Source organism: Oncorhynchus nerka, linkage group LG16 (genome assembly GCF_034236695.1).
Source record: "Oncorhynchus nerka isolate Pitt River linkage group LG16, Oner_Uvic_2.0, whole genome shotgun sequence".
NCBI lineage: Eukaryota > Metazoa > Chordata > Actinopteri > Salmoniformes > Salmonidae > Oncorhynchus > Oncorhynchus nerka.
In genome coordinates this window covers 17,315,920-17,328,419 of record NC_088411.1, presented here as the reverse complement: position 1 = coordinate 17,328,419, position 12,500 = coordinate 17,315,920, and the positions used below count along the sequence as shown (strand labels likewise).

Below are 12,500 nucleotides of genomic sequence, written 5' to 3'. Positions count from 1 at the left end.
AATGGCTACCCCACACTCTGAGGGTGTCTCAGGGAGAGTGGGATATGTAACAACAAAAAAACACAATTCACACAAGGACAGACATAGGCACCCGCCTAATTATTATAACCCTTATACATTTGTTTATATGACGCTAATACAACCACGGGGGTTCCCTGGTTTGTTGTGGAAGTGCTCAGCATCTTTGTGACTTGCACCCGGGTTGTGATGCTGATGTTATGGTTGATGTTGTCGTGGTCCGTCCCCTTAGACTGTCCCCCTGCTGGCTTCCTGTGGCTGATCCCTCTCATCATGTTCCTCATGCTACTACTGGGTCTACTGCTGCTCTGCTGCTGGAAGTACTGCGCCTGCTGCAAGGTACTGTCCCCTCACAACCATAACACAACCAACCATGGCCTTGCCACACTCTGAAGGAAATAATCCCTCTTTGCCTCCCTCCCTCGTTCTCTTTCTCTCTCAGGCATGTCTTGCTCTGCTGCCATGCTGTGGAAGAGGTGAGTTCCTCGAGCCGTATCACTTTTATGAACCTTTAATATCCTTCTGTGCGCATATTACTGGATCTGTACCATGTTTCCAGGCAGTATTATAATGTGTGATTGAACATGTGTTTTCCTATGTGTGTCTGTAGGCCGTATGGTTGGCTTTAAGGAGGACCAGTACATGCTCCGCCAATCCCTGCTCACCTCTGACCACCTGGACACGCCCCTAGTGAGGACCGGCCCGCCCAAGAGCACCGACGTGGTTCGCTGGAAGATCACCGACAATGTGCACCGATCGCCCAATCACCCGCTGGCGCAGGTCCAGCCCAACCCCAAAGAGACCAGTGAGTGTGAAGTGTTCCGAATTCCATCTCTCCCATTGGTTGGAGTTATCGCTAGAACTTCCTGGTTTACATGATCATGATTCTGAGTGATGAAACATGAGCCCTAATCCACCTCTCTTCTCCTCTTCTACTCGTCCTAATTTGCCTCTCATCCTCCTCTTCCTCTCCTCCTACTCTTTCTTTCCTCCTCCCCTCTTTCCTCCTCTCTTCCTCCATCTATAGTCCAGTTCCCTCTGTCCCTGCGTCTGAACAGGTTGTTCACAGAAGGTCTGTCTCACCCCGACGCCAGAGACACGGAGACGCTGCGCAGGGAGGTTGATGACAACGTGAGTGTGTTTGTGTGAGTGTGAGCGAGCTGGGTGTTAATATACAGTATTGTATGACCACCCTTGTGACAGTGGATTGCCTGTGTATACTTTATGTGTGTCCTCTCTGTTTAGCTGAATGAAGTGTACAAGCATGTTCCTGGAGCCCAGAGGGTTCAGAATACCAAATTTAGGTGAGACACTTATTTCAGGATGACTTTCAATCCCTCTTGAATTTATTACAATGCAAGTCATTTTTGTGCCTGTCGTCTAAATCGTATTTCCTCATGTCATTACTGATATTCTGGTTGTGTTTCAGATTACAGAGGAATGCTGGTAAAAGAAAAGACCACACAATTGTAGACACAGTCGTGTCCGCTCCTCGCTCCAGCTACCCCGACATCGTCAAATTGACTGAGAAAAACGTCCAGTCTGGAAACTTCCAAGATCTCAAAGTGGTGCCGGGCTACTACACAGTGGCCACAGACAGAGGTGTGTGTCTGTGTGTATGTCTGTGTGTATGTCTGTGTGTTGGGAGTTTATTAACTGTCTCTCCATCTCGCTCTCTCTCTCTTCTCTCTGCAGAGGCGGCTGGTGCCGTGGAGTTCCAGGAGGGGGTGGAGACGGTGGATGTGCGCGTGCCGCTCTTCATCAAGGAAGATGACGATGATAAGAAGCAGCTGCAGGTGGAGGCGGTGGACGTTCCTCTGGGCATCGCTGAGATAGGGAAACGCTTCGTCAACATCACCATCATCAAAGAACACGGTGAGAGCCAATCAGAGGAGCCTTATCTAACCCCTGACCTCCATACTCTTACACACACATGATTCTTCAAAACCATATAGCATTACAAAACACTTTCTTACTATTTATTTCCAGTGAATATGTGTATATTTCTCTTTTCTTTTGTGTTCTTCCCCTGACCTTATTTAGCTCATAATTGTGTGTGTCTTTCCTCTCCTCTCCAGCCAAGAGTATTATGTCGTTCCTGCAGCCTTCCTACACCTACAGCCGACAGGACAGAGTGGCTAACATCCCCATTAGCAGAGAGATCATAGAGGACGGACACACACAGGTCACCTACCGCACCCGAGACCTCACCGCCAAGGACAAGAAGGTAACACACACACACACACACACTAAAAGACAGCAATATCACACCTTTCATTAGTCTAACTGTTTCTTTTTACAATCCTAACTACTCTTCCCTCTCTCACCAGGACTATGTGACAGTGGATGGGGAACTATCCTACGGGCCAGGGGAGACCCAGCAGACTGTCCCTGTGCGCCTATTGGAGCTGGGAGAGGGAGACGGTCTGCTGAAGGACACACAGGTCAAACAATTTGTCATGGACCTCAGTAACCCAAGACAGGGAGCCAAGCTGGGACGCTACCCCAGAACCACGGTCACCATCACTGACCAACCAGGTGAGGTTATATACTACTGTCACTATCACTGACCAACCAGGTGAGGTTATATACTACTGTCACTATCACTGACCAACCAGGTGAGGTTATATACTACTGTCACTATCACTGACCAACCAGGTGAGGTTATATACTACTGTCACTATCACTGACCAACCAGGTGAGGTTATATACTACTGTCACTATCACTGACCAACCAGGTGAGGTTATATACTACTGTCACTATCACTGACCAACCAGGTGAGGTTATATACTACTGTCACCATCACTGACCAACCAGGTGAGGTTATATATTTCTGTCACTATCACTGACCAACCAGGTGAGGTTATATACTACTGTCACTATCACTGACCAACCAGGTGAGGTAATATACTACTGTCACTATCACTGACCAACCAGGTGAGGTTATATACTACTGTCACTATCACTGACCAACCAGGTGAGGTTATATACTACTGTCACTATCACTGACCAACCAGATGAGGTTATATACTACTGTCACTATCACTGACCAACCAGGTGAGGTTATATACTACTGTCACTATCACTGACCAACCAGGTGAGGTTATATACTACTGTCACCATCACTGACCAACCAGGTGAGGTTATATACTACTGTCACTATCACTGACCAACCAGGTGAGGTTATATACTACTGTCACTATCACTGACCAACCAGGTGAGGTTATATACTACTGTCACCATCACTGACCAACCAGGTGAGGTTATATACTACTGTCACTATCACTGACCAACCAGGTGAGGTTATATACTACTGTCACTATCACTGACCAACCAGGTGAGGTTATATACTACTGTCACCATCACTGACCAACCAGGTGAGGTTATATACTACTGTCACTATCACTGACCAACCAGGTGAGGTTATATACTACTGTCACCATCACTGACCAACCAGGTGAGGTTATATACTACTGTCACTATCACTGACCAACCAGGTGAGGTTATATATTTCTGTCACTATCACTGACCAACCAGGTGAGGTTATATACTACTGTCACTATCACTGACCAACCAGGTGAGGTTATATACTACTGTCACTATCACTGACCAACCAGGTGAGGTTATATACTACTGTCACTATCACTGACCAACCAGGTGAGGTTATATACTACTGTCACTATCACTGACCAACCAGGTGAGGTTATATACTACTGTCACTATCACTGACCAACCAGGTGAGGTTATATACTACTGTCACTATCACTGACCAACCAGGTGAGGTTATATACTACTGTCACTATCACTGACCAACCAGGTGAGGTTATATACTACTGTCACTATCACTGACCAACCAGGTGAGGTTATATACTACTGTCACCATCACTGACCAACCAGGTGAGGTTATATACTACTGTCACTATCACTGACCAACCAGGTGAGGTTATATACTACTGTCACTATCACTGACCAACCAGGTGAGGTTATATACTACTGTCACTATCACTGACCAACCAGGTGAGGTTATATACTACTGTCACTATCACTGACCAACCAGGTGAGGTTATATACTACTGTCACTATCACTGACCAACCAGGTGAGGTTATATACTACTGTCACTATCACTGACCAACCAGGTGAGGTTATATACTACTGTCACTATCACTGACCAACCAGGTGAGGTTATATACTACTGTCACTATCACTGACCAACCAGGTGAGGTTATATACTACTGTCACCATCACTGACCAACCAGGTGAGGTTATATACTACTGTCACTATCACTGACCAACCAGGTGAGGTTATATACTACTGTCACTATCACTGACCAACCAGGTGAGGTTATATACTACTGTCACTATCACTGACCAACCAGGTGAGGTTATATACTACTGTCACTATCACTGACCAACCAGGTGAGGTTATATACTACTGTCACTATCACTGACCAACCAGGTGAGGTTATATACTACTGTCACTATCACTGACCAACCAGGTGAGAGGTTATATACTACTGTCACTATCACTGACCAACCAGGTGAGGTTATATACTACTGTCACTATCACTGACCAACCAGGTGAGGTTATATACTACTGTCACTATCACTGACCAACCAGGAGCGAGGTTATATACTACTGTCACTATCACTGACCAATCAGGTGAGAGGACAGGGTACAGGGTGTATCACATGTTATGAAAAAAGAAAGAAAGATACCTGTATATTATTTTGATCATTTCATAGTTTTAATATAACTGTTTCTTTGGATCTTCGTCAGTTCACAGGATAATGAAAATTATCTTAGGTGTTGAGAAAGATACCTGTATATTATTTTGATCATTTCATAGTTTTAATATAACTGTTTCTTTGGATCTTCGTCAGTTCACAGGATAGCGTCGCACAACAGGTCCCGGACATTATTATCTTAGGTGTTGAGAGCATAACAGGTCCCGGACATTATTATCTTAGGTGTTGAGAGCATAACAGGTCCCGGACATTATTATCTTAGGTGTTGAGAGCATAACAGGTCCCGGACATTATTATCTTAGGTGTTGAGAGCATAACAGGTCCCGGACATTATTATCTTAGGTGTTGAGAGCATAACAGGTCCCGGACATTATTATCTTAGGTGTTGAGAGCATAACAGGTCCCGGACATTATTATCTTAGGTGTTGAGAGCATAACAGGTCCCGGACATTATTATCTTAGGTGTTGAGAGCATAACAGGTCCCGGACATTATTATCTTGGGTGTTGAGAGCATAACAGGTCCCGGACATTATTATCTTAGGTGTTGAGAGCATAACAGGTCCCGGACATTATTATCTTAGGTGTTGAGAGCATAACAGGTCCCGGACATTATTATCTTGGGTGTTGAGAACATAACAGGTCCCGGACATTATTATTTTGGGTGTTGAGAACATAACAGGTCCCGGACATTATTATCTTGGGTGTTGAGAGCATAACAGGTCCCGGACATTATTATCTTGGGTGTTGAGAGCATAACAGGTCCCGGACATTATTATCTTAGGTGTTGAGAGCATAACAGGTCCCGGACATTATTATCTTGGGTGTTGAGAACATGGGTAACAGCCTCATTTCAGGTTAGAAAGCCAGCCATAACTTCCTCCTCTGTAAGATCTCTCTCGTTGCTTCCCTCAGAGCCCAGTGTGATGATGTTTATGAAGAGCACCCAGAACTTCTCCACAGCTGACCCAACCTACTCCATCCCCGTGGTCCGCACACGCAACCAGGAGGGGTCCGCCACCGTCCACTGGAAGACCCGCAATGCCAAGCGCTTCGAGCTGTCCGGTCCCCTCAAGTTTTCTCCCGGGGAGACTGAGAAGAACATCGTGATCGACCCACGCCCTCACCCTGGACCGGTCAAACCAGAAATCTTCCAGCTGGAGTTGTTTGACCCCAGTACGAACGCCGCGGTCGGGGAGAGGAAGACGACAATGGTCACGATTACTGATGGAGGTAATACACACAGAAACAGACACTGAAACACACACAAACACACACATACAGTATGGCGTATCTATAAGGAATCTGATGCATGAGATGTGCATCACTAAAATCAGTTTATTCCCTCAGCATTACCAGAGATTGCCCAGAAGCAGCAGCAGGGTAAGGACTTCATCAACCGGACAGCCATGTCTCCTGGTGGTCGTCTCTTCTCTCCCACCAACGTCAAGGCTAAAGCCACTGGCCCACGAAACATCCGTCTCAACTGGGACCCCTTAGGAAGCCCCCTGGGCTACAAGGTAAGGAACCCCCCCCCCTCAAGATCTAACCCCTTGGACTGCGAGGTGCTGAGAGGAACTGTCATACAGGACTTAACTTACCTTGACTTAAACCCTTTTACCCCGTGAGGAGCATAGTTCATCAACAGAGGAACTCATTAGATTCACCTCGTTGACCCACCTGCCAATTTTTGCTGTTGGAAATTAGGAGATTATTTTCCAAAAATCTTTGGAGTGTAATTTTGGAGTATACAAACAAACGTTGGAAGAGTGTTCATTCCAACCAGTGTTTCACCTGTGTTTTCTACATCTTCTGTTTCCCTCTCCCTGGTCACCAGGTGAAGTATTGGATCTATGGGGACCCTGAGACTGATGGCCAGGTGATAGATGTGAAGACCACCCACGCTGAGCTGACCAACCTGTACCCCTTCTGTGACTACGAGATGAAGGTGTGTGGCTACAACGCCCTGGGAAACGGAAACTACAGCGACATGGTGCCCTGTCAGACCCTGGAGGACGGTGAGTGAGCACACTTCCTGTTCCTGTCAAATATGGACTACATTTATTGTCTTTCACAAATAATACTTCTCAGATTGTGGACATTTTTTTTTTCTTTCTTGTTGAATATTGTTGGGTCGACACAGGATGTAAGCTCAGCGATTGTGTCGATGGTTTTCCCCTCTTTCCTACCTTGTGATACATGTTTCCTCCTTTATTTCCTTCCCTCATCCCTCTCTCCTGTCCTCCTACAGTCCCCAGTGAGCCCGGTCGTCTTGCGTTCAACGTCATCAGTCCAACTGTCACTCAGGTCAGCTGGGCGGAGCCTGCCGAGACCAACGGTGTCATCACCAACTACGAGGTCCTCTACACACCCATCAATGACAACACAAGTGAGTGACCAATCAAATCGAAGAATCACCGAATGCCTCTTAATGCCTGTGCTTCTAAGACATTCTGACGCGTACATATTAGAACTCAATCATTTAATGGGATCTCTGTGTTCTCCTCTCCCTCGTCCTTCCCCGTTAGAGCCGATGGGTGTAGCTAAGAAGGTTAAGATAGACAACCCTAAGAAGAGGATGTTGCTAATTGAGAACCTGCAGTCGGCCCAGACCTACTGCTATAAGGTCCGGGCTAAGAACAGCGTTGGCTGGGGTCCATTCAGAGAGGCAACCATCAACCTGGCCTCACAGCCCGTCAGACCCATGTCCAGTGAGTTCCTCCCAAGGGTACTGCGTTGCTGTTTTGTGGAAAATAAATCCTCAAATGAACCAATGAAAACCAACTGTTGCTGCAGCCCTGAATGACCAGAATTGTGCTGTCTCCTACTATAGGATACTATATTGAATTGTGCTGTCTCCTACTATAGGATACTATATTGAATTGTGCTGTCTCCTACTATAGGATACTATATTGAATTGTGCTGTCTCCTACTATAGGATACTATATTGAATTGTGCTGTCTCCTACTATAGGATACTATATTGAATTGTGCTGTCTCCTACTATAGGATACTATATTGAATTGTGCTGTCTCCTACTATAGGAAACTATGTTGAATTGTGCTGTCTCCTACTATAGGATACTATATTGAATTGTGCTGTCTCCTACTATAGGATACTATATTGAATTGTGCTGTCTCCTACTATAGGATACTATATTGAATTGTGCTGTCTCCTACTATAGGATACTATATTGAATTGTGCTGTCTCCTACTATAGGATACTATATTGAATTGTGCTGTCTCCTACTATAGGATACTATATTGAATTGTGCTGTCTCCTACTATAGGATACTATATTGAATTGTGCTGTCTCCTACTATAGGATATTATATTGAATTGTGCTGTCTCCTACTATAGGATATTATATTGAATTGTGCTGTCTCCTGCTATAGGAAACTATATTGAATTTGATACTTTTAGCATGACCATAGTTTGAGTCTCCTCCCTCTCTCCCTGCAGTCCCTATCATCCCAGACATCCCAATAGTGGACGCGGAGGCGGGGGATGAGTACGACGGCTACCTGATGTACAGCAGCGAGGTCTTGAGGTCGCCAACAGGCTCCAAGAGACCCAGCGTCTCAGACGAAGGTGGGTGCCCACAGACTACGCCACCTTAGCTGGCTCTCGGGAGCCTGTCTCTCCGCAGCCTACCTTCAGTGGCGTACTGTGTGTTGTGGTTCTGTAGTGTGTTTTCAGTGGATCCCATGAAGAATAGATGTTGCTAAGTAACCGCTACTGGGGATGAAGCTCACTGTTTTAGATGTACACATATTGGGTAGTAGCCCCCTCATTAAGCCAGTGAGCTTCACTGCTCTGTGAAACCAAGTGAATGCAGACTGGATAGGACAGGACTGTTATCGATGGGTTCCATGCAAAGAAAGATCTGTCTATCCATCTTCTGTCGTCCAGTCCTCTGCTCACTGAAGGAGAGAAAGAAAATAAATAAATACAGAAAAGGTCTTACAGTGTCATGGTCAAGGGGCTTACAAAAATGACTGCCTCTTCCACCCTTCTCTCTCTCTTTTTGCACTCTTTTTTCCTTCTCTTTCTGCCTCTTTCTTCTCTCTTCCTCTTTATTTGTTTCGCCCCCCACCCTCTCTCCCTTTCTCTCTCTGAGGTGTCTTTTAAGAAACGGATATTTATTTTACATCTCATGAGATCATCAGAATAATTTCTTCTTCATGGCTTTGGGTTCTATCATGCCAGTCTTCATGCCAGTCTTTATTTTCTTCTTTATGGCTTTTTCCCCCCGTGCCAGTCAAACCTTTCCTACCATTGATCCAAACTGAAAAGAAATCTGTGATTGCTGAAAGCCTCCAGACATCTGTAGTTGTAGATATCACCGAAGCTACATACATGCTGCCTCCTCCTTTTCCTCCTCCCTCCTTCACTCTTTCCATCGCTCGCCCTTTCACCAATCACCACGCTTCACAAAAACAACAACTGCCATGCAAACTATCAATCCAGACCATCACCCACCCACCCACCCTGCTTGCTTCTCCCCTCCATAACAAGGCTTTATCAAGTTGGTGGGTTCCAAGCTGGACCTGCGTTCGGTGTCCTGGAAGAGGCATGTGGATGTGATCCCCTACCGCCTCAGCACAGACACAGACACCAGCACTGACGAGACTCCCCGGCCCAGTCGAGCACAGACCCCATCCCTGAAAGGTGAAGACCACCTACCTGGAGTGCTAGACAGCCAGACAAGACAGACAGATAGACAGAAAGATAGCATGCCAGCTACTGCGCATGGCAGCCACCAACCTCCAAAGCAGCTGCAGTGCCCCCTTATCATCTCCTCTCTGGCTACACAAAATATGCACGATCGGGGATCCTTTAAGATGAGCCTGAGTCTTCAGATCGCTAATCATCAGCATGCGCCTTTCCTCACGTCTGCCATCTTCCCTGAAACTGCCACCTGGTTCTACTCTTATCCCTACCCCTGCTGCACCTCGCGACCTTCCACCCCACAGAGGGTTCCAGGCATCAACTGCCCCGCCTCCAGTTGATGATCGTGGACAGGCTTTTCCAGGTGCCTGTTTGTCTCCTCTGTCTGTCCTCTTTACACCTCTCTGTGGAGAGAGACCCTGGAAAGGAGGCAGCTTTTAAAGCTTGTGTAAAGGCTTCTCATGGGTGTGAAGGTGGTGATAGCAAAAATATGTCCCTGTGTGCCGTCTGAGGTTGTAAGGTGGCCATTTCTCTTGCAGTTCGTTGTGATTTGTTGCTATCGATGCACTTGAATCAATTGTTTTGGTTCCAAAATGTTTGGTTTGGGTTATGTTGGGTTCCAGAATGTTTGGTTTGGGTTACGTTGGGTTCCAGAATGTTTGGTTTGGGTTATGTTGGGTTCCAGAATGTTTGGTTTGGGTTACGTTGGGTTCCAGAATGTTTGGTTTGGGTTACGTTGGGTTCCAGAATGTTTGGTTTGGGTTATGTTGGGTTCCAGAATGTTTGGTTTGGGTTACGAATTGGGTTCACGTTGGGTTCCAGAATGTTTGGTTTGGGTTACGTTGGGTTCCAGAATGTTTGGTTTGGGTTACGTTGGGTTCCAGAATGTTTGGTTTGGGTTATGTTGGGTTTGTTTGGTTTGGGTTACGTTGGGTTCCAGAATGTTTGGTTTGGGTTACGTTTCCAGAATGTTTGTTTGGGTTATGTTGGGTTCAGAATGTTTGGTTTGGGTTACGTTGGGTTCCAGAATGTTTGGTTTGGGTTATGTTGGGTTCCAGAATGTTTGGTTTGGGTTATGTTGGGTTCCAGAATGTTTGGTTTGGGTTATGTTGGGTTCCAGAATGTTTGGTTTGGGTTATGTTGGGTTCCAGAATGTTTGGTTTGGGTTATGTTGGGTTCCAGAATGTTTGGTTTGGGTTATGTTGGGTTCCAGAATGTTATTGATGTTCTTTATGTTCTCCTCTCACTTCTCCGGCTCTCCTCATCTTTGTTTGTCAGACCAAATTAACGGCAGGTGGGAACAAAACTTCCTGTTCCCCGGGGGAAATAATTCCATGTCGCGCAGTGCCAATATGTCGTCTTCCAGCTATAGCCAGCTGTCTCCCATGTCCACCCTCAGCTCCAACCACAGAGGAGGGGCCGGAGGTTCCATGACTACGGAGTCCTCCACAACATACCTCTCTGGACAAGGTACGGATGGATGCAGATTCTTTCTTACAATGTGTCAGCTTTTGAATCTTTCTGTTGACTTACAATGGTATGATAGTGACAAGAAATTCCAGCTGGCTTGTCTTCACCAGAACAGTAGCTACACTTTACAGAGTTCAGCAAACTTGGGAGATTTCCAGTTTCAATGGGCAACGTGTTGACACCGAATGCTCGAAAGGCATTGCACTCAGAAGGCATGCTAGAATTCTACGGTTCTGTATCCATGTCTCTGGTGGTTCATCATAATTCTACTCTTGTCTTTTCTTCTCCTCTCCTACAGGAGGGAACTCGCTCTCCCGCACTCAGGTGATCGGGGGCGGGACGCGCACAGAGAATGTTGTCATGAGGAAGCGGTCAGAGAACCGAGGTTACTATGAGTATGACGACAACATCCGAGATTCCATCGTCATAGGAGACCTGTCCAGTGGATTGTCGGGATACACAGAAGGCAAAAGTAAGATTTGTTGAAGTTGAGGCGTATTTGAAGCATAAAGTGCCGATCATTTACGATCCACACTGACGCAGGTCCCAGGTCACAGGCATATTTCACCGAGCCACTGAGACGAGGTCTTTGACTATGAGGCTTTTGCTTAGGAAAATGCCACTGCATAGTATTTAGATATTTCTGTCCTCTGCTATTGAACGCTGGGAGAAGCTTATCTGTTTGCCTGTAGCAGTCGGGGCTATAAATGTCAGATATACACATCATCTGCAACAGGTTTACTGAGGAGATGCATGAGGCGGATGGCTTGGATGTCAGTTATCGATTATTGGGGCTGGTGGCTGTTCAGGGCTATGCAGGAGCTATGGTGACTGTCGCTCTCCCCTTTTCTATCTTCTGTCGTTCTCTTTCCTTCGATCCTCTCCCCTCCCTTGCCTCTTTCTCTCCCCTCCCTTGCCTCTTTCTCTCCCCTCCCTTGCCTCTTTCTCTCCCCTCCCTGTGCTCCTTCTCCCACTCCTTCACTTCCCTCCCTCTCCTGTCCTCCTTCTCTCATTCATTTGCTCCCTTTTTGCTCGCTCCCTGCGTTCTCAGGTACTTATGGCTTCAGCCCCACTCAGACACAGTACAGCTACAGTATGTCTCAGGTCTTGCGGGGCAGGACCCAGTCTGAGGATGTCAACGATGCGCTACTGAATCTGGACAGGGTGCTCCAGGGTGAGTCCGTCTGCCGGCAGCACACACACAGAGCTGTCCTCTCTCACACCACTGGGACTATAGCAGGGCTTAAAGCTACACTGTGGGTTCATAGTAGGACTTACCACTCCCATTGCTGGTTTGAGAGGAAGGCTTGGTGTCGCTAAAGCTGTTTTTTGCTGTGATATGTTTGGTTTAGGGAAAGTTCTCTCTTTCTTTCTCAATCTCTCTCTCTCTTTAGTTCTCTCTCTCCATCAAACTCACTCCCCGCTCACTAATCCAATTTTACCTATTAACTGTCAATGTAACCCCTGTAATTTACTTGACTCCACTTAACCCCTAACCCCTGACCCCTCTTTCTCCCCCCATCTCTCTCTGTCTGTCTCTATCTCACTGACCTCTCTCTCTCCCGTCAGACTCTCGTTTGGCCTCTGGGGTCCCTGA

General features: G+C 46.5%; 1 protein-coding gene across 6 annotated transcripts in view; it reads left to right on the top strand.

Annotated features, from left to right (window-relative positions):
- LOC115144126 (integrin, beta 4) overlaps positions 1-12,500 on the top strand; it is a 33,019-nt gene that overhangs the window by 15,474 nt on the left and 5,045 nt on the right. For 4 of the 6 annotated variants that reach the window (XM_029684874.2, XM_029684875.2, XM_065002469.1 and 1 more), the window contains exons 16-34: positions 251-357; positions 461-494; positions 629-823; positions 1,046-1,149; positions 1,264-1,322; positions 1,448-1,620; positions 1,714-1,893; positions 2,097-2,245; positions 2,349-2,556; positions 5,680-5,997; positions 6,115-6,284; positions 6,602-6,782; positions 7,016-7,153; positions 7,293-7,475; positions 8,225-8,353; positions 10,712-10,903; positions 11,202-11,375; positions 11,955-12,077; positions 12,473-12,500. The exon at positions 12,473-12,500 is cut by the window's right edge and continues 122 nt beyond it. In XM_029684874.2, the coding sequence (XP_029540734.1) occupies positions 251-357; positions 461-494; positions 629-823; positions 1,046-1,149; positions 1,264-1,322; positions 1,448-1,620; positions 1,714-1,893; positions 2,097-2,245; positions 2,349-2,556; positions 5,680-5,997; positions 6,115-6,284; positions 6,602-6,782; positions 7,016-7,153; positions 7,293-7,475; positions 8,225-8,353; positions 10,712-10,903; positions 11,202-11,375; positions 11,955-12,077; positions 12,473-12,500 (2,845 nt within the window). Of the gene's footprint in view, positions 1-250; positions 358-460; positions 495-628; positions 824-1,045; positions 1,150-1,263; positions 1,323-1,447; positions 1,621-1,713; positions 1,894-2,096; positions 2,246-2,348; positions 2,557-5,679; positions 5,998-6,114; positions 6,285-6,601; positions 6,783-7,015; positions 7,154-7,292; positions 7,476-8,224; positions 8,354-9,280; positions 10,224-10,711; positions 10,904-11,201; positions 11,376-11,954; positions 12,078-12,472 lie in introns of those variants that run through there. The other 2 variants (XM_029684876.2, XM_029684878.2) reach the window with 2 other exon arrangements.